The following is a 19,697-nucleotide window of genomic DNA, read 5'->3' as shown; positions in this document are numbered from 1 at the left end:
TTTTATTTTTGAATATACTAGGGGGAGGGTTGGGTTGGGTTGGGTGGTACGGGGAGGGAGTATAAAAAAGAGATCTTGGGTTCGAATCCTCCTGTTTACACTAAAAAAAAAAAAAAAAAAAGAACATACTACAAGATGTTTTCAGTAAGTTTGGAACATACTACAGGCGGATGCATGCATTTTGGAAAACAACTTCAGTAAGTTTGGAAGGGAAGTTGTTTTCCATAAAATGAGTGAAAATATTTTCCTATGTAAAATATTTTCAGTAATTTTTGTGCAACCAAACACGAGAAATTAGGAAAATATTTTTTTGGAAAATATTTTCACCCGAAACAAACGGACCCTTAAGTAAAAAGAGGGGGGCGGGAGAGAGGAATTGGGTAAGAAGTTTGGCGTTGAATTCGTTCGTCTTTTTTTTTAATTTTAACGAGTACTTGCCATATTTCCGACATCTAACCGGACGTCAATGGAATGGACATTCATCACAAAGCAATACTATACCATTGGCCATTGGGGATAATTTCTTGATTTTTATTTCACGGCACTAATTTCTTGATTCCATCGGCACCGCCCAATGAAACGTTTAGGGCAATTCAATTCATCCCGCCAACATCGAACGGGAGGGTTTATCGCTTAAACCCTAACAAAAAGTAGGAGAGCAGTAGATTTCTCCATTATGTTCGATTTTTCGTGCTCGTAACTCGGTCTGACTCTCACTCTCAATTTTCCTCTGAAAACCCTAACTCCCAACTGAAACCAAAGCTCATATAGCAACTCAAGATGAGCTTCGCAGCGTGCAAGATGATGCACCCTCCCACAGGCATCGACAACTGCGCCTCCGGCTTCATTACTCACTCCGTCGCCGATTTCACTCCAAAATTCCCTCCAATCCAAACCGACGATCTGGACTCGGACTGGCCCTCTACTCCCAAGCCCATTGGCCCCCTCCCCAATCTCATTCTCACTTCCGCTAATGTTCTCGAGCTTTACACCCTTAGGCTTCTAGAGGAAGCTGCTTCCAGAGACTCCAAAACGCCCATTGAAGCCCAACGGGGCGGCGTCCTCGCTGGTATCTCTGGCGCTTCTCTAGAACTCGTCTGCCATTACAGGTCCACTTCCAAACTAAACATAACTCTGAATTGCACATCTTCATTTGGAATCATCTTATTTTCTAAAGACATTATTGCACCCAATTTCTTTGTTTCTTTCTTATTACTTACTCATTGTAGACTGCATGGCAATGTGGAGTCCATGGGGATTTTATCATCGGGAGGCATTGATGGTGGGAAGAGGAGGGATTCAATTATCCTAACTTTCCAAGATGCTAAGATGTCAGTTTTGGAGTTTGATGATTCTATTCACGGGCTACGCACAAGGTCAGTGAAAAAAATATTCACGAATTGAAGTTGCTGTTGTTTCTCCTACACCTAAGACGAATTGGAACCGAGGCAAAACTGCATTCAAAGGAGTCAAATTTTAGATGATTTTCTACTAATAACAGTACTTAATTGTCGCTCACTGTATCCCGATGGTTAGATCTCCTAGAATGCAACTTGAATTACCCTACTGGTGAAGTTCCGTTGTATATCCTTTCATCTTGCTTTAAGCAAATTGCGCAAAAACTGTGCAGGCCAATTTGTTTGGATAGGGCGTTATTTGAAATATTATTTGGAATAATTACTGTAGCACTTTTTGTGATGTGATGTACGTGAGATAAAAAGTTGGTTGGGAATATAAAAAGGCGAGTTGGGAAATGTATTTATGATGCAAGCGAAATATTATTTGGAATAATATTGTCATTCAATTACAGTTTTTTGGCTACTCTATTTTTTTTTTGGCAAATACTTGACTGGTGTTTGCTTTAATATAATTCTACAATCAAGAATGTCAATTGATGCATGATTTTGAATGGCAAGTAACAGTACTTGATGCTTTGTTTCTCTTTTCCAGCTCACTGCACTGTTTCGAAGGTCCAGATTGGCACCATCTTAAAAGAGGTAGAGAATCTTTTGCCAGAGGTCCATTAGTGAAGGTTGATCCGCAGGGAAGGTGTGCTGGAGTTCTTGTTTATGGTCTACAAATGGTCGTGCTCAAGGCTGCTGAGGTTTGATCTACTGCTACAATCCTAGTTTACCTTTCCATGCTCATTTTGTTCCTTTTATGGAATGTATTAGTATTCTGGAAATCCAATTGTAATAAGCTGTTGTACACTATTTTCCTTTGTTCCTGCTGTTGCATTAAACTTACACGGGTGGCTTACATTTTTTTCAGAGTTTTGCCAATAGCTAGGTATGTGATAGTAGCTGTGTTGTCTTTACAAGCACTCCCTTAGTTCTGGTCCATGTATGTGGTAGCTTTTGACTCTATTTGATTTTTTATGTCAGAGTTTAGAATGTGTAATGGTATGAATAATAAATCAGTGAAACACGTTGGCTGTGATGCTACTTTTTGTCATATGATAGGATATTGTATAATTTAGGTGAGGCAATTGCTATTTTGGTCGGTGACCTATTGGATGATTTTGTAGGCAAACTGTCTAAGACATTGTATCCCGACAACAAGAAATAACCTCATAAAATGGTATAGAAATTGGTTAATTACTGCATGAAACTGAAAAAATGTCAAAGGGGTTGGAGTAAAGTCTACTTGTTGTAAAGTTTGTCATATTTTGAATTTTCATTGTAAAAAACATAGGTACTGATGGGATACTAGGTAAACGTTACAGACAATGGAAAAATTCTGTATATTGCAGAATGTTAGCTTACTATTGCTAGAGAAGTAAATTTGTCACCTTATGTTCTAGGATAACATGGGAATAATTTCTCCAATTATACTGCTTCCATTTGCCCTCCACATGGAGGAGATTTTGGGCTTTGATGTAGGATCTGCTTGGGAACTTTGCAAAGTGATAACATCATGATGTTTCAAGAGTTGCATGGATATATTATGTGGTAATTGGCTCTATTTTGGCTCATTCATATTCATGTTGTTATCCTTGACAGCAAAATTCATGTTTATCCAACATAGATTACCTGTAAGTTAAAAAAATGAGCTCAGAGTAAGGTTTTGGGATATGCTTTATGTATCAGGATTGTCTCTGTGGCCGTCCTATTTTATGAAGGTGCTAGATGTAATATGTGTCATATGCATTTAAGCTTGAAGGATTTTTCCTTGTGATTGTCTTTTATTCTCTAAATCTCAGTTTTGGAATTTTTGATGTTAGGCCACCTCTGGTTTAGTCAGTGAGGATAATGCTTCTAGTGCGGGAGGTGCAGTTTCTGCTCGCATTGAGTCATCATATATAATTAGTCTGAGAGATCTGGATATGAAGCACATAAAAGATTTTATATTTATCAATGGTAAGTGATTATAATTCCATTTAGACAAGCTTTGCTTTGTACTTTGAGATTAGTTGGTAATGCTGAGTGTGTTTGGATTGTAAGTTATTTCCCTAAATATATTTGCTTGCATCACCATTACAATTTCCAATACACCTTTTTATCTTTCCAATTACCTTTTTATCTCATATACATCACATCACAAAAAGTGCTACAGTAAAAATATCTCAAATAACTTACAATCCAAACACACTCGCTACTATTTGCATGATGAGTTCAGGTTCTGATTTGATTTTCTGGTTCTAACTTGGTGTAAACTGAAGGGTATAAGAATGTTCAATTATGTATGAGTTGATTTGCTGAAAGTTTTAGCTATAATTTGGTTGGAGTAGTTGATTGATCAAATTGGCAATCAGCATTTGCTTCTTGCTGTCATAAATTTTATACATTTCCAACCAGTGCTGTGATAACAATCTGACAATTTGGAATAGGAGGAGAATGACAAAAGCAGCTGAATTGGATTAAACTGATGCTAGGTTTCCTATCTTTTCTTCTTTTTCAGCTGCTAAATAATGTGTTAGCCATTTCTTCTAACTGAAATGCTGCTTATTAGTCTTTGAACTGTGAAATAATTTTCCTTTCTGTGCATTGCATTTGTATCAGTATTACCTACTGTGAGAAGTCTGCTATTTTTGCTAATGGAAGTCAGTGCTGTCTTTTACTTTTTTCTTGGTTGGTTGTTTCTCCAATCTATTCATCATTCGACCCATATCATCTGGATTTTAGTTGCAAAAATGGGTTTCCAGAGTCTAAAAGTCCTTTGGGAGACTTTCATACATTATGCAAGCTATTGGGCCACTGATTTAACCCTTCGGCAAGTTGATGTAACTGATTTTACAGGTTACATTGAGCCTGTGATGGTTATTCTTCATGAACGGGAGCTTACTTGGGCAGGGCGCGTCTCCTGGAAACATCACACTTGCATGATATCAGCACTTAGTATCAGCACAACATTGAGGCAGCATCCACTGATTTGGTCGGCCACTGTAAGAAGTTGTATTTTCAATGGAAATAGGTGGTTGTATACTGGAAACTTTATGTATAAAGAAAGATTAAGTTAATGTTTGGAATTTATCGCTATTTTCAAGCAGAAGGTTTCTCTTTGAAAAGGATTTTAGGCAATTAAAGAGAGAGCCATTGGTTATACGGTTAAATTGTTGTTGTTTAGCTGTTACGGTTGATGCTTACATGCAAATATATCATGATTTTTTAGCGCAAAACTCAAATTCTTGTTTGCTCTTTTGCTTGCACATTATTTATTACAATATAAAGCTCCTTGTTTATCAAGCGGATGACTAATCTAAGGTTTTTGGTGAATTAGGCTGCAAAGAGAAAATGAGTTACAGTGTTTCCTCTTCCAGTCTCATATATTGTACAAGTGACTTCAGTAAATTTTGCAGTGTTGTCGAATTCATCTGTGATTTTTCAATGTTCAAATTGATGACTGGTTTCGTATTTTTGTACTCTCAATATAACTTAAAACTTTTTTGTGCGGACATGATCTAGTACTTGTGTTTGTAGAACAACTGGTGAAATGTCTATAGAAAGTTCTGTTTACATAGATGTTTTTGTTTTTGAGGAAGTTTCCCAAGAACAAAATAAACACAAAAGAATGAGGTTTGAGAGCTTTTGCTATTCTAGAGAAGCTATCTTTGATTTGCTTGAACATTTTGCCTTTTGGCAATGCTTCAAGATTCCTGATAAAGGAATGCTGAATGATAATTGCCGATGATGCATAAAAACTGAAAATTCATTCAGCTTTTTCCCTTATGATCTGGCTTTAAATGAATTACTTGAAGATCTAACATCTGGAGAAGGAGCTAGTTTGTCTTATGATACAAAATGCTCATTACTAATGGAAAATATGCTGTTTAATGAGCTGAGCTGGAAAGTTGGATCTTTTCAAGTGGGAACTATCTTGGAAATTCTGTAAAACTATAATAAAGCATTTTAACCAACAAGATGTTGAAGAGAGAATCAAAATTTGGTCCTTAATTTTGTGCCCTTTGCTTCATTTTTCTATCTTCTGAGATTTACTTTGATGTTCTTTGATGCTATTTTTGTCTGAATTCAATTACTTCAAATGTTGGAGAGTCATACATTCAGATTTTTTTGGGCGTTTTACTTATTACATTTAGAATGACTTCATTTTTCTCATTGTTATCAGAATCTGCCTCATGATGCCTACAAGCTTCTTGCAGTGCCATCTCCTATTGGTGGAGTCCTTGTCCTCTGTGCTAATACTATTCACTATCATAGTCAGGTAGCATTTTGATCCAGTGGAAGTTTAAAACTGTTGGATTTTTGCATCACTTCTCCATCTTCACTATCCTTTTTGGCTTATGATTTGTAATTGGGCAGTCAACATCATGTGTACTTGCTTTGAACAACTATGCTGTTCCTATGGATAGCAGGTGAGGGGTTGTCAAATCTTTGTCTTTGATGTGTGTCATCATAGAATTATTAACCAGGAACTGCATAATCTGATTATAGTTCACATTGATCTGCTATATTTAGTGATTAAATTCAAACTTGTTAATGGTTGATACCACCACAGCAATCTCTTGAACATAGTAGTAAAAATAAGTTTAACAATGTGATTTTTTAGAACTTTTTGATCTGTTGAAGAGGTGGGGTAGTTAATTGATACCCTCCGCTTCAAATTTTGTCCTCTTCCAAAGGACAGTTTTTATGCAGTCGAAGTACATTGGTCTTTCCTTTTTACATTGATTGTATGAGTTGTCAAGGACCTGAAAGTCTTCTTTATCCTTTTTCCAGTCAAGAGATGCCAAGGTCCAATTTTATTGTGGAGCTTGATGCTGCAAACGCAACCTGGTTAACAAATGATGTAGCTATGCTGTCAGCAAAAACTGGGGAATTGCTTTTACTTACACTAATTCATGACGGGAGGTTGGTGACTTTAGGTCTATTGCTAATACTTTTTAAACTTGTTCACTTGTACCCAACCTTAATAAATTGTGAGGACCTGAGCATGTTTTGTCTTTTTGAGATTGAGGATTTTATGCTTTTATTCTGCTTTCTTGCTAGATTTCTTCTAGCTAATAATTCATGCCAAAACTTTTATGAAGTGGAAACTATTTGTTCACTACAATATTGAATATCAAATTTCCCTGTTGTTTTCTGTTGAAGCCTGGAATGTTGCATCGACAAGTAACAGTTCTGTTATGAATAAAAAGTAGTTTCAATTTCATTTCTTTGTTTTTATTTCAATCTGTTTATTCTTTTTCTTTAAAGCCCCCTCCCCCCCCCCCCCCCCCCTCCAAACAAACAACAACATAAAAAAACACAACTCATGTCTCAGGGCTTCTTATTATGCACTATTGTCATGAAAAATGTGAACCTCAACTAGTAATTAGTGGTTTTGTTGAAATGATGGCTTCTACTTCAGTAGGAAAATATTTGCTTGTATATAGTTTTCATGCTGCTGAACATGTGAGGGTTTTGCATCTATGGAAGTTCCGTAGATGAAAACGATAAGTGCTTGAGGTAAAGCATGATGATAACGTAAGGCCATTTCAAATTTATGCTGCTATCATTGCTCTACCAATTGACCAAGTGATGAAACTCTTTGCTGCCATGTTGTTAATGGGGAAGCCTCTTGGTGTCCAATTTCTATTGGGAGTAGAGAAAATCCCACAGAAATGAAACAATGATGGATGGTGATATTTGAATTTTAGTACTTTATGGGTCGACATTGTCTATTCTTTCTAGGTTATTTAAGCATATGATGTTTTTCTTTTCCCTTTTTTTTTGCTTTCTTTCCCCTGCAGAATTGTTCAGAGATTGGAGCTTTCAAAGTCAAGAGCTTCAGTGCTTACTTCAGTAAGCCTTGAGTTCATTTGACTGTGGGATTTCTATCGTACTTGATTACAAAAGTATCTAACGTGTTTCCTTTTATAGGGTCTCACAACCGTTGGAAGTTCATTTGTATTTCTAGGTAGTCGTTTAGGTGACAGTATACTGGTACAGTTTACTTGTGGAGTCGGGGTGTCAGCGTTGCCCCTTGGTGCAAAGGAAGAGGTCTGTCAACTTGTACTTCTATAACTTGGTGATTACTTGCCATGAAACAGTTTGTTACAACTTTACTAGCTTACTGTTCTACTGTTGAACTTTCAGTTCACTGTTAAGCTACTCCATCTTCATTGAGTGCCTTGAAAAATTTTACCAAATTTTTTTCTTGAATTCAGAATCTCATTATTCATTCTGCAAGCTATTAACTCAAAGCTTGGCTAAATATGTTCTTTACTTCTGGAGGTTGGAGATATTGAAGGTGATCTCCCTTCAGCAAAGCGGCTCCGAAGGTCTTCGTCTGATGCTTTGCAGGATATGGTGAATGGTGAAGAACTTTCCTTGTATGGTTCACATCCGAACAATGCACAGTCTGCCCAGGTCTGGTTTTTGGCTTCCCATTCTCTTCTTATTGCTTAATAATCTTGATGACAAGATCTTGTTAAGAGTAACAAAACCAGGCCTGTTAGGATGAAACAAGTATATAGCTGAGTGATAAGAAAGTTCTAGAACAAAGCTGTCAGCTTCACTGACTGTAACCACTTTCATCCTGTTGACATAACATAAACAATCATAGGCTTGACCAAACTTGACTTTAATGAAGAAGCTGTTAGTGGTTAATTCATGCATTACTAACATTCTTGTTTCTCTTGACACATGCAGAAGGCTTTTTCTTTTGCTGTGAGAGATTCCCTAACGAATGTTGGGCCGCTAAAGGACTTCTCTTATGGTTTGAGAATCAATGCTGACCCAAATGCTACTGGCATTGCTAAGCAAAGTAATTATGAACTGGTTAGGTTCCTTACCTTTGCAGTTATTGAACCATGTTCTGCATTTGTATAGGGTGAATTGTTACTTGAATCTGATCTTGTGCTTGGTTAGACTCCTGACAATGCCCTGTTGTTTGCTGCTTCACTGATCTTTACTAAATTCTTAGCAGCCTTAAGTTGTTGTTTTAATTTATGAGCTTCTCTAAGTAACAAAACTTCCTCTTTTATGCTTCCATGTTTTCCTATTTACATCTTATCTCATTCTTTCAGGTTTGCTGCTCTGGTCATGGCAAAAATGGTGCTCTTTGTGTGCTTCAGAAGTCTATCCGCCCAGAAATGATTACCCATGTTTGTCAATAGGCATTTGCTTCCAATTTACTTGTTTTGCTTTCCAAGAATAAGAAAATCTATCAAAACACTGCGTGTATTTTCTTTTTTGTCCAGTTTATTTTTCTTTACTGGGTACTCTTTATTCTTTTGCATTTGCTTTTTATCTCCTTTGTTATTATAGATTGTAGTTGAGTCTTGGTTTTGTGTGTCATTCTTGTTGCTTTTTGGATTGTGGAAGTCAATTTCTGGCTCTGGACATCTGTCATGTTCGCCTTTAGATGTTTTATAGATGTGTGAACGATCAAGTTGGATTTGTGTGTGGGCTTATCTTTTGTTACAATGCCTCTTTTGTGTGGTCAATGTTATGTTTTTCTGTATGAGCACTGCAGACAATTGTATTTGAAGCAGCATTTAGGCTTTGCACTTAGCTATTGTGTACAGAGCCTGAAGTCTTCCCGACTCCCCCCCTCGCCCAATGGCAGGGGGAACAAAAAAGAACACTGCCCTGAAAAAGGAAAAAATCTTAAACACTTGTTAGTAGCTTAAGTAATTTCTTATTTTTTTAGGTTTTGTCATTTTTGCTTGATTCATCTGTAGATGCTGATGAGCTATACAGATGAAGACACACTGACATACTGTTCTAGGAAATGGTGGGAAGAGAAAGAAAATACTTGGCATGGAGATTGTGTTCCCCTCTTTGTCATTTTCTTGGCAGTATTAATTTAGTCTGAATTATACATTTAATTAGATGTTCTTTAGGACTAATTATACATGTTTTTGAAAAAGTTTGTATGAATGTAATATTTCATCTGTGAAAGCTGGGTCCTCACAGAATAAAAGCTTTTCCAATGTTGTTGTGAACTTTCAATACTTGGTTCCATAGGGAGTTATCTGGATATTCTACTTTGTGAAGCAACCTGTAAGTTTGACTTTTTATTCCTTCTTAAAGGAATCAATACCAGGTTGCAAGGGAGTTTGGACAGTATACCACAAGAATGCACGCAGTCATGTGGTTGATTCATCAAAGGTCACAGCTGATGACGATGAATATCATGCATATTTGATTATCAGTTTGGAGACTCGTACAATGGTAATCTCATTCATCTTCTTATTGAAGGTGATAGTGTTTAATGTTTTTCTGCTCCTTTTGGACATCCCCTTGTGTATGTGAATATGATAGCTGAAGAAATTTACTTCATTGGCAGAAAATTTTATTGATGCATATGATATCGTAATGTCTTTTCTTTTGCATTTTTTTTTTGAATTATCCAAATGTGCTCCCTCTCCATTTCTCTAATTTTTCTTTCTTTTTCCTTTTTCCTTTTATTGGTTTGGGGGAGGGGGTGGGTGGGTGGTTAAGTTGTTGGTTTGGTCCACTAACATGTACTAGATGACCTGATGAACGTCCATCAGTTCTCCCAGAACTCTAATAAAGCTTCAGGATCCAAGCATGGACAATAATATTTTGTACACCACAAAAATATGGTTTTTGCTTCGGAGGTGGGTTAAAAAGATATCTGATCTCTAGTTATATTTGATTATTGAACTGTGCGTTGTCTTTCCTTTTAACCCAGCATTAGGCCTATAATTATTTTTGTATTGAGTTTTTTCAATGCAAAGCTGCCAGAGTATTACATTCTTTTTGGAGGACAAGTATGTTGCAGTTTGCTTATCATTCTTTAGGCCACCCGCCCAAAAAAGCATGTCATCTCCAACTTTTTTGCCTTTTTGAAACCTCTATTTTGACTTTTCGAAATCTTAAGAAATCAGGGCATAGCTTTGGTTGTTTTTTTAGCATTGCTCTCGATTGTCACCATGTTTATTTTACTAAACAGGTACTGCAGTCGGCTAATAATTTAGAGGAGGTTACCGAAAATGTTGACTATTATACCCAAGGATGTACTATTGCTGCTGGAAATTTGTTTGGAAGGTAAACTTTTGCCTTCTTAAAATCATTGATATGTTTTTGGATTTATGCTTTTAATTCAATTAAATTTTGGCTATCCCTCTTTTTGCTTCTTCCTATTTGCTAGTTCTTGTATTTCTAGTTGGTTGGCATTTTTGGTCATCATTCTTTTGAGTATAATTTAGGATGCTCCATGCTCATCTTTAATTTACAGGAAAGTACATCTGAGCATAATCAGTTTCCTTGTCAATTGCGCATCTTATCAAGTTGAAGTGGATGTGATTGACATTCCTTCTGGTTGATGACAATCTGATTTAACAAATACACCTGTGTTTGAGCCCTGTAGAGTTTCTATCTTCTGATTATAAACCTGCTGCAAATTAAAAAAAAAAAGATAAAATCAACTAAAATCTTGAAAGTAGAATCTAAACTGTGTAATATCAACTGGAGTAATACTTCATAATTGTAGAAAAGGTCCTGTGGATTAACATAATAAACAGAAAGACAAGGTTTTTCTTTGCACTAGATCCACTTGATGAAATCTGTTTGTGAGCCATAAAATCTTCGATTTTTTATTGTTAACATGATGTAAATGAAGAAAAGGGTAATACGATTTAAAAACTAAAAGATGAAGTCAACAATCTCTAATAACATGCATAAAATACTTATGTGAAGAATGTGATCATTGAGAATAGTTATAAGACATTCTGCAAAGAATAATTAAAGAACAGCAAGACATTGAAATGTTCCTCCAATTTTTAACAGAATAGTTGTACTTGGGGTTTTTATATTTCTGAAATTTAACAGAATAGTATGTGATAACTTACCGCAATACATTACAGTAATTTTTAAGTCAACAGACTAGCATCATAGCTCATTTGCAGGCTTTGTGGTTTTCACGTACAGGATTTGAAATTGGGGGTAACCTTATGATCAATTAAAGTTGTTTTAATAAGAAATTTAAGAAGAATAGGTATGGTATAGAATAAATTGAAGTTTTATTCTGTATGGTACTATTTTCAGTTCAACAATAAATTATGTATCATTTTCTATCAATGTCAGGTTCTAACTTTTCTAGGCTTATCTACCCTAAGTAGTGATATTTACTGATTCTACATCCGTACCTTATTGCTGCAGTTCTAGATGAGGTACAAGGTGAACCCATCTGGTTGCTTTTCTCACCTTTCTAGCTTCTGAATGCATAGCATCACTGGCTAGGCTTGTAGGATGTATGCTTTATATCTCATACCTAATGACGTTGCTATAGCTTTTTTATTCCTTGACTGCTATTAGTCTGCAAATTTATCGGTTGATAATTGTACAATATGGTGATGTTTCTGGTTATTTTCGTTGTTTACAGGCGTCTGGTCATCCAAATCTATGCTTATGGTGCTCGACTTCTTGATGGTGGGTTTATGGTTCAAGAACTGAACTTTAGGCCTCCGAATTCTGAAATTGGACCTAGTTCTGAAAGTCAAAAAGTGGCATCTGTTTCTATAGCTGATCCATATGTATTGCTGAGAATGATCGATGGAAGTATTTACCTTCTTCTCGGAGGTATAGTAAAAAAATCTAGATTCCTTTCTGGGTAGTCAATTAGCTATTTGGATATTATGGAGCCATTTTGCTTTCTCTCCTTTTGGGGTTATTTTGTTCTGGTAACTTCTCTTTATTGCCATCTCATCCATCTGGGGAACTGGATATTTGAGCTTTTGTTTTAAGAACCGAAGATAAGCTACTGCAATAATCCTTTTTGCATCCCAAAATATTCATCTGAGTGTTGTCCTACTGTCTACTTCCTAATGAAGTTGTGCAAGGAGCACTTGCTTACACTGTATTGTGGTGTTTCAACTCATAGAACAGAAAGTGGTGGAAACAGTTTCTTACATTAATGTAGTTAGATGCTAACATGACCTATTATTGCTTATAGTTGAGCCGGAAGATCTTCCCTTGAGGACAAAAAGGGAAGAAAGCAAATTCTTTTCCAAAAAGAAAAAAAAAGGAATGACTCAAAGACAAAATATGTAAATCTGAGAGAATAACTATACAATGGCTAGGCATCAATCAATTTTTATGTCAGCATAGTTATATGAGTACAATCACCGTACTGCTTCATTAGATTGACTAGAGATACAATTACCCTTGGATTTATGTTGCATGTCCTACTTAAAGGACTAAAGGGAAAAGAATCTCTTCATTAACTAAAATTTGTTGTTTCAATCAATTTTGTTGATTTTTTGCTAATTGATTGTCGTGCTGTTATGTTTCTCATAGATCCATCCAGTTGCACTCTCACCACCACCAATCCAGAAGTATTTGAAAGCTCAAAGAATCTAATAACTGCTTGCACACTCTATCACGACAAAGGCCCAGAGCCATGGCTGCGGAAGACGAGTACTGATGCTTGGCTTTCTACAGGCATTGGGGAGGCAATTGATGGGTCTGATGGTGCCTCCCATGATCTGGGGGATGTATACTGTATTGTTTGCTATCAAAGTGGTGGGCTTGAGATATTTGATGTGCCTAATTTTACTTGTGTATTTTCTGTGGAAAATTTTGCATCCGGGAAAGCAATCCTCATGGACACATTTTCTCCCCACCCAGCCAAAAGTAATCAGGAAGTTGTGCAAATGATTGAGGATGTGAATGCACAAGAAAGGAAAGACAATAGTCAGAAAATAGGGGTTGTGGAATTGGCCATGCATAAGTGGGCTGGGCAACATAGCCGCCCTTTTCTTTTTGGAATATTGTCAGATGGAACAATTCTTTGCTACCATGCGTTTGTTTTTGAAAATTCAGATACTGGAAGTAGAGATGAGAAACCTGTTATTTCCCAGAACTCTGGTAATCTTAGCAGTATGAATGGTTCTAGGCTTAGAAATTTGAGATTCATCCGCATCTCATTGGACACTTATGCTAGGGACGAGATACCATCTGGAACCCCATCTAAACGTTTGACCATTTTCAAGAATGTTGGTGGATTCCAAGGTTTGTTTCTCTCTGGGTCCAGACCCACTTGGTTCATGATGTTCAGGGAACGGCTTAGGACACATCCACAGGTTAGTTATGCTTGGACATTGCTGACGCTGGTTTCTTCTTTCTTCCTCCTTTTTTTTTTTAATAGTATGAAACATTATGCCAAAACTGTTATGGCAAGAGGCCTGAATGTTACCTTATCAACATGATGGTAGTATTTTGTCACTCAGTTTGCAATCCATGTTCATAAAGAAATCCTGTCCGTTAAGACCTTGAAGGAATGAAAATAAATGCTGTCGTGCACAATAGATCCCATGGAGTATTAATGATGCAAGCTTGCTTCAGCTATTCTTTCATTCGATTAGTGTTATGCTTCGCTCAATTTCGCAGCAAGTAGCTGCAAATTTTTTTGAGGAGGTAAAATTGTAAGAAATGTTTTGTACAACTGGTATTGACTGGGAGTTTTTCATTGCAGCTTTGTGATGGACCTATTGTTGCTTTCACTGTTCTTCACAATGTGAACTGTAATCATGGGTTTATATACGTTACCTCTCAGGTTAGACACTAACATTTATTCCCTGTGACTCTTCCACCATCCCGTCTTATTGAGTTCAACGGTTTTCTCTAATTTTTAGGGTACACTGAAGATTTGTCAACTTCCATCCTCCTTACTATATGACAATTATTGGCCAGTACAAAAGGTAAATTGTCCTAACTTATTCTTGTAATCCTTCAGATTAAACTTATTCCTATTAATTCTTAAGGTCAAAAAATATTTAGGTGGCATTGATGATCTTATATGGTTTGCCCATTTTCTTACGCCATTTTTTCTGTGTTCTTTTCATGTTGGGGATCAGACAACTTTGAAGGGGACTCCTCATCAGGTCACTTATTTTGCTGAGAAGAATTTGTATCCCCTGATAGTATCATATCCAGTGAGTGCATCCTTGACTCTGTGGTTACTGATTTCTTTGATCAGTAGTGTTGTCTTATCAATGGTCAATGTAGTGCAGACAGACAATAAGAAACAGTCCACATCAGTGGTCAAAGTTGACTGATCTTTCACAATGATTTTGAAAGGAGAAAAAGCTCCATAATGTCTTTGCAGATTGATGATTGTAGAGAAATGGACTGATTGCCGAACTTGGCTTAATCTTTATTATCTTTAGGTCCTTAAGCCGCTAAACCAAGTTCTTTCCTCTCTTGTTGATCAAGAAGTTGGTCACCAGCTTGAGAATGAGACTATGAATTTTGAAGGGATGTATCCTGTAGAAGAATTTGAGATCCGCATTATGGAACCAGAAAATTCCAGGCCTTGGCAAACAAGAGCTACAATACCAATGCAAAGTTCTGAAAACGCTCTGACTGTACGAGCGGTTACTTTGTTTGTGAGTTTTGACTGCGTCTGCTTTTGTTATTAGTCCCTTTCTGATTTATTTTGCTATCTGCTTTTTTTTTTCCCCTTTTTCCTTTGGGGTTTGGGGGGTGGTGATTTATAAATTTGAACTCATCATGTTCTGGATATGCACAATTACAGAATTGCACAACAAGAGAAAATGAAACTCTTTTGGCAGTTGGAACTGCTTATGTACAAGGAGAGGATGTTGCAGCAAGAGGGCGTATTCTCTTGTTTTCAATTGAAAGAAGTGCTGACAATTCTCAAATTTTAGTAAGCTTTTATCATGAGACACTGCTTAAACTTTGTCCATCTTTACTTGATTCTGTCAGGACATTATGCCAGTCGCTTTGTCAATTGGCATTTACTCATTTACTGATTAAATTAAATGAACTGGACAGTAGACAATGATCTGGATTCTGCTTGTCCTTTTATGATTAATCCCGTGAGGACTTTTTCCAGGTTTCAGAAGTTTACGCCAAAGAATTGAAAGGCGCCATATCTGCTCTAGCATCTCTCCAAGGCCATTTGCTGATAGCATCTGGTCCTAAGATTATTTTACATGAGTGGACGGGTTCTGAATTAAATGGTGTTGCCTTCTACGACGTTCCTCCTCTTTATGTTGTGAGCTTAAATATTGTAAGTATCACTTTTAAGCCTTTTAGAATTCTTTTTGCAGCTTCTCTTTCTTCTGCTTAGCTGTTTCTCTCCCCTCTTAGTCAGCTGCTTAAAATCTAAGCAATGTCTTGATACTGGAAATGGTAAAAGGACTGTATTTTGATCTTCCAAAGGTGTCTGTTTTGTTATTATCATTTTTGCATTTGTACTCCTTGCATAACTCAAAATTCTGTAATTCCCGGCTGAAACATGATTAGCTGTTTGATTTTATGATGAATCTTTGACCGCCATCCCATACCATCCTTGCATTTGTGGGCTAAGGATGAGATGTTTGTGTATGGGTGTTAGGGGAGGACTTCAGTAATTTGGCTTTAACATTTCAGGGTAGTGGACTAGGCTTTTATAAATTCTTTGCTTTTTTGTGGTTCTTTTTCTTATCATGCTGCTGGCATCCAATGCAAGGTATCATTAGGAACTTAGGAGAGTCAAGGTATCATTGTGTTAATTTTCAAGAAGTATCTCCCTCTTAATCTGCTTGACCAATTTTACGCTGGCAGTGCATTAGCTTTTGACCTATTTAGGGCCCTTTTTTGTCTGTGCTAGTACAGATAAATGTGTTGCTAAATGGGAATATTCCTTGCCTAGTGTTTTTGACATTTCTAGCCCTGTAATTCTTTTAATTTGTATGTTGGTGAGTGAGTTGTGTTGGGTGTTCAATTTCAATCTCATGGGTGTGAACTTCGTGATTCCACTGCTATTAATCTTGCAGGTTAAGAATTTTATTCTTCTTGGAGACATTCACAAAAGCATTTACTTTTTGAGTTGGAAGGAGCAAGGATCTCAGCTTAATCTATTGGCTAAGGACTTTGGTTCTCTTGATTGTCTGGCAACAGAATTTTTAATTGATGGAAATACACTGAGTCTTATGGTTTCAGATGACCAAAAGAATGTTCAGGTCAGTGTCATCATGAGATTGTTGACTGCTAGAATAAATCTCAGATGAATGCAAGTTTTATGTGAAGTTCGGCTGAGGCAGGATATTTCACAGATGGTGAAAGTAGTAAACCCCACCCCCCTCTCCCGCCCCGCCCCGCCCCGCTCCTCTCCAAATAAAAAAAGGGAAGATAAAGAACATCCTCTCCAAAAGAAAGGGAAGATAAAGAGCACCAGAGAACCCCAAATAAGGGGAGGGGGAACATATCAGCATGTACAGTTGTTTTCTGAAAATTACAGACATTGTCTGCTCCTTTTTCAATGTTTTCTGTTCTCAAGATCATTGCATGTAGAGTTCCTAGTTAAGCCAGTAGCTTCATTTTTCTGTCAAATAGGATGGCCTCTCCAGCCATGCAATTTTAGAGGAATCTCATTCTTATTCTCAATATCCATTTTAATGTTTTGTGTTCTCAATATATAGGTCTTTTCTTATTCTCCCAAGTTGTCAGAGAGTTGGAAAGGGCAGAAGCTTTTGTCCAGGGCTGAGTTTCATATTGGTGCTCATGTCACTAAGTTTTTGCGATTGCATCTGCTTCCAACATCCCCTGATCGAACTAATACTCCTGGGTCTGATAAGACAAATCGTTTTGGTCTACTTTTTGGTACCCTAGATGGGAGCATTGGCTGTGTTGCACCTCTTGATGAACTAACATTTCGGAGGCTCCAGTCACTGCAGAAAAAGCTTGTAGATGCTGTTTCTCATGTTGCTGGTTTGAACCCAAGATCTTTTCGGCAATTCCGTTCTAATGGAAGGGCTCATAGGCCTGGTCCTGATAGTATAGTCGACTGTGAGCTGCTTTGCCAGTAAGTATTCTCGGTTCTTTGGGCCTTCATACTTGTTGGGAGCAACATTTTGTGAAAGGGCTTATCCTTAGATACATCAGACAATTAGATGAGAGGATGTTTGTGTATGTGAATTGATCCACTAAAAATGAGTCGAGCATAATCCGGTGGTAAAAGAAGGCTCTGACTGGAATGTGTCTTTGAGAAGAGTTTTCAGAAATACAATCCAAAGAATGATAAACGTCGTCTCTCCTTATCTTAGAATATGAAGTGTCCTTTCTTTGGTACATTAGCAACTGCTAACGACGGTATAGGAATAAAATTGCATTATGTGTATGGGAGTTAGTGCTTATTGAAAAGAATAAAGGCCTTTGTGTGAATGATTGGGATTTTTTCTGCCTTTATGGGGCCCTGTTGTGGATAAATTTCTACCTAGATGTGCTGGGTGTAGTTACTGTTATGTTATGTTATCAGATAGAAGTTCCAAATTCCAATAATGGTTTTTTGGTAATTATATTATTTTGGTTACATGAAGTTACTGGCTGTAGATAGATGTTGTGTTGTACATGTTCTTCATGGTTTTATCTCACAGTAGTTAGTGGTATTAGATGTTGTCGTTGTTTCTGAGATTATGTTACAGGAGAAATTGAATTGGGAGTGAGGACTGCATGAATGATGATTGGAACTGGAAATATACACTGTGATATCCATGTCTATGCTCGTATATTCATGTGGATGCCCTTGGTCTCTTTGCAAGACATGTCTTCTCTTTCTGAGAAAGTTATATCTGACATATGATACCGTGCCTTCTGGTTGGAACTGCAGTTATGAAATGCTTCCCTTGGAAGAGCAGCTTGAAATTGCTCACCAGATTGGAACCACTCGTATGCAGATCATATCCAACTTAAATGAACTCACTCTGGGGACCAGCTTCTTATGAGCAGGCCTGTTGAATATTTTGCCTACAGTGAGCAAGGAATAGCAGAAGTTGCAGAGCCATCTGTGTCATGCTATTCTGCTGTCATGGGCTGCAAAAGGACCTTCGACTTGAAAGTTTTGTGCATATTGGCCATTGCTTGTATCTGTAGTGTTAACGTCATCCTTCATCCGTGTTGTACAGTTATTGATAATGTAGTTGCATCTTTGCTGTAGTTGGACAGCTTCATCTTATTTATAATGTAGTTGCTTCTTTGGAGTGTGTTTTCACTTTGGTGAGAAAAATTTCTGGAACGTCTGCCTAACTTTTGATGTTGTGGTGGGACTTTGTGGTTGGTATTAATTGATAATTTAGTTTGCAAAAATGAATATAGATGAATTTATAAAAAATTAAAATAAATGGATAATTGAGTTATTTAATTTATTTTTTAATTAATTAATTTATATTTATTTAATTAAATGAATATAAATAAGTTGATTCATTTTAGTCAATCCAAATTCGTTCAAATCATCTATTTTAAAACCTCTCCTTGTGTCCACGCTTATTGTTCTCTATTCTGAGCTCCTTCCGGTGTCTGACCAATTGGGGTGTATGGTTGGCGATTGGTTGGGACAAAGTAGTCGTACATTGAGTGGGCGATCATCCGTAAAGATTAAAAAAAATAATAAAAAAGAAAGTGCAATTTTACCTTCTTTGTGCACGGCTAGTTTTTACTAAGGGTAAAAAATATAAAAAATTTCCCGTGATAAATCTAATATACAGAAAAGATTTTCGTGATTTTAAAATGTATAACATGATATTTTATGCTTTGAATTAAATTGTCGGGCGTTAGTTTCTCCAGTGACGAATTGTGTTATATCTTATGCTTATAATATTCCAAGGATCATGTTAATCATTAATATTTCTCGGGCGCTAGTTTCGCGCTATATGGAAAATAATTAGCTCGAACCGAATGCGATCATAGATGTTCATGGTTACAATATTTGCATAGTTGTACAGGGATTCCATGAATAGTTTTCTTCTTTATTTTTTTTCCCCGTGGGTAAAAGAAACAGCTCCTGTTCTTACTACAAATCCACAGGGATAGTGTGCTTCGTTGAACATTTTGATTCCACCTTTTATATTGGAGTGTGGGGTATCAGTATGGGGATACGAGTCGCATATATAGGGGGTGGCACGTGCACGTGCGTGTTACTGCATCATTCCGTCCTTAATGTACGTAGATCCATGATAACACACGTGCATGCTGTTAATCAATGGGCTGCTATATATATATATATATTTTTTTTTTTGGTTGCACTTCTTTGTTTCCCTTGACTAAGCAAGTAGAAAGGGGCAGATTAATTAGTTAGTCATAACTACATAGTAAGTATTTTGGTCAGTGGATCTGATCATCATCATGTTTGTAACTTCTTAATGTCAGAGAGATGCTTCCAAAAGTTGTTCTGATTGAGGGCTGGGACCATCGAAACAGCAATTGACCATTCCTCCCTGGCTGGAATTGGGCCTTGACCCTTTAGTAAATGTCCAGTTAAAGTGGAGCATTAATCCTCCGCTGGAC

The 19,697-nt window shown here is 36.9% G+C and overlaps 1 protein-coding gene across 3 annotated transcripts; it reads left to right on the top strand.

Annotated features, from left to right (window-relative positions):
• Positions 1-425: 425 nt before the first annotated feature.
• LOC113725116 (cleavage and polyadenylation specificity factor subunit 1) lies at positions 426-18,405 on the top strand. Of its 3 annotated transcripts, XM_027248105.2 has the most exons (26): positions 426-1,109; positions 1,230-1,376; positions 1,951-2,104; positions 3,224-3,359; positions 4,239-4,384; positions 5,566-5,661; positions 5,760-5,812; positions 6,177-6,308; positions 7,190-7,241; positions 7,320-7,439; positions 7,674-7,808; positions 8,091-8,219; positions 8,468-8,545; positions 9,477-9,617; positions 10,363-10,457; positions 11,794-11,990; positions 12,708-13,492; positions 13,885-13,965; positions 14,045-14,110; positions 14,267-14,344; positions 14,579-14,797; positions 14,947-15,078; positions 15,268-15,444; positions 16,193-16,378; positions 16,838-17,220; positions 18,025-18,405. In XM_027248105.2, exons 1-26 carry the CDS (start codon positions 781-783, stop codon positions 18,137-18,139), a joined length of 4,362 nt encoding a protein of 1,453 aa, XP_027103906.1. In that variant the 5' UTR covers positions 426-780; the 3' UTR covers positions 18,140-18,405. The 3 variants fall into 3 exon arrangements, with proteins under 3 accessions (XP_027103906.1, XP_071929620.1, XP_071929618.1); XM_072073517.1 differs by lacking the exons at positions 426-1,109; positions 1,230-1,376; positions 1,951-2,104 and adding an exon at positions 2,842-2,951; XM_072073519.1 differs by lacking the exons at positions 426-1,109; positions 1,230-1,376; positions 3,224-3,359 and having other exon boundaries at positions 1,970-2,104.
• The last annotated feature ends 1,292 nt before the right edge of the window (positions 18,406-19,697 follow it).

This window comes from Coffea arabica, chromosome 2c (assembly GCF_036785885.1).
Source record: "Coffea arabica cultivar ET-39 chromosome 2c, Coffea Arabica ET-39 HiFi, whole genome shotgun sequence".
Classification (NCBI taxonomy): Eukaryota; Viridiplantae; Streptophyta; class Magnoliopsida; order Gentianales; family Rubiaceae; genus Coffea; species Coffea arabica.
Note: the sequence above shows the minus strand (reverse complement) of the source record. Positions and strands in the feature narration are given on the sequence as shown.

What these genes read in the sequence shown, in the direction of transcription:
- LOC113725116 (XM_027248105.2), top strand. Translation starts at nt 781, where the DNA reads ATGAGCTTCGCAGCGTGCAAGATGATGCACCCTCCCACAGGCATCGAC. An exon ending in CTATTCACTATCATAGTCAG is followed by an intron (nt 5,662 to 5,759) that starts GTAGCATTTTGA and finishes GTAATTGGGCAG; the next exon opens with TCAACATCATGTGTACTTGC. An exon ending in ATTATTGGCCAGTACAAAAG is followed by an intron (nt 14,111 to 14,266) that starts GTAAATTGTCCT and finishes GTTGGGGATCAG; the next exon opens with ACAACTTTGAAGGGGACTCC.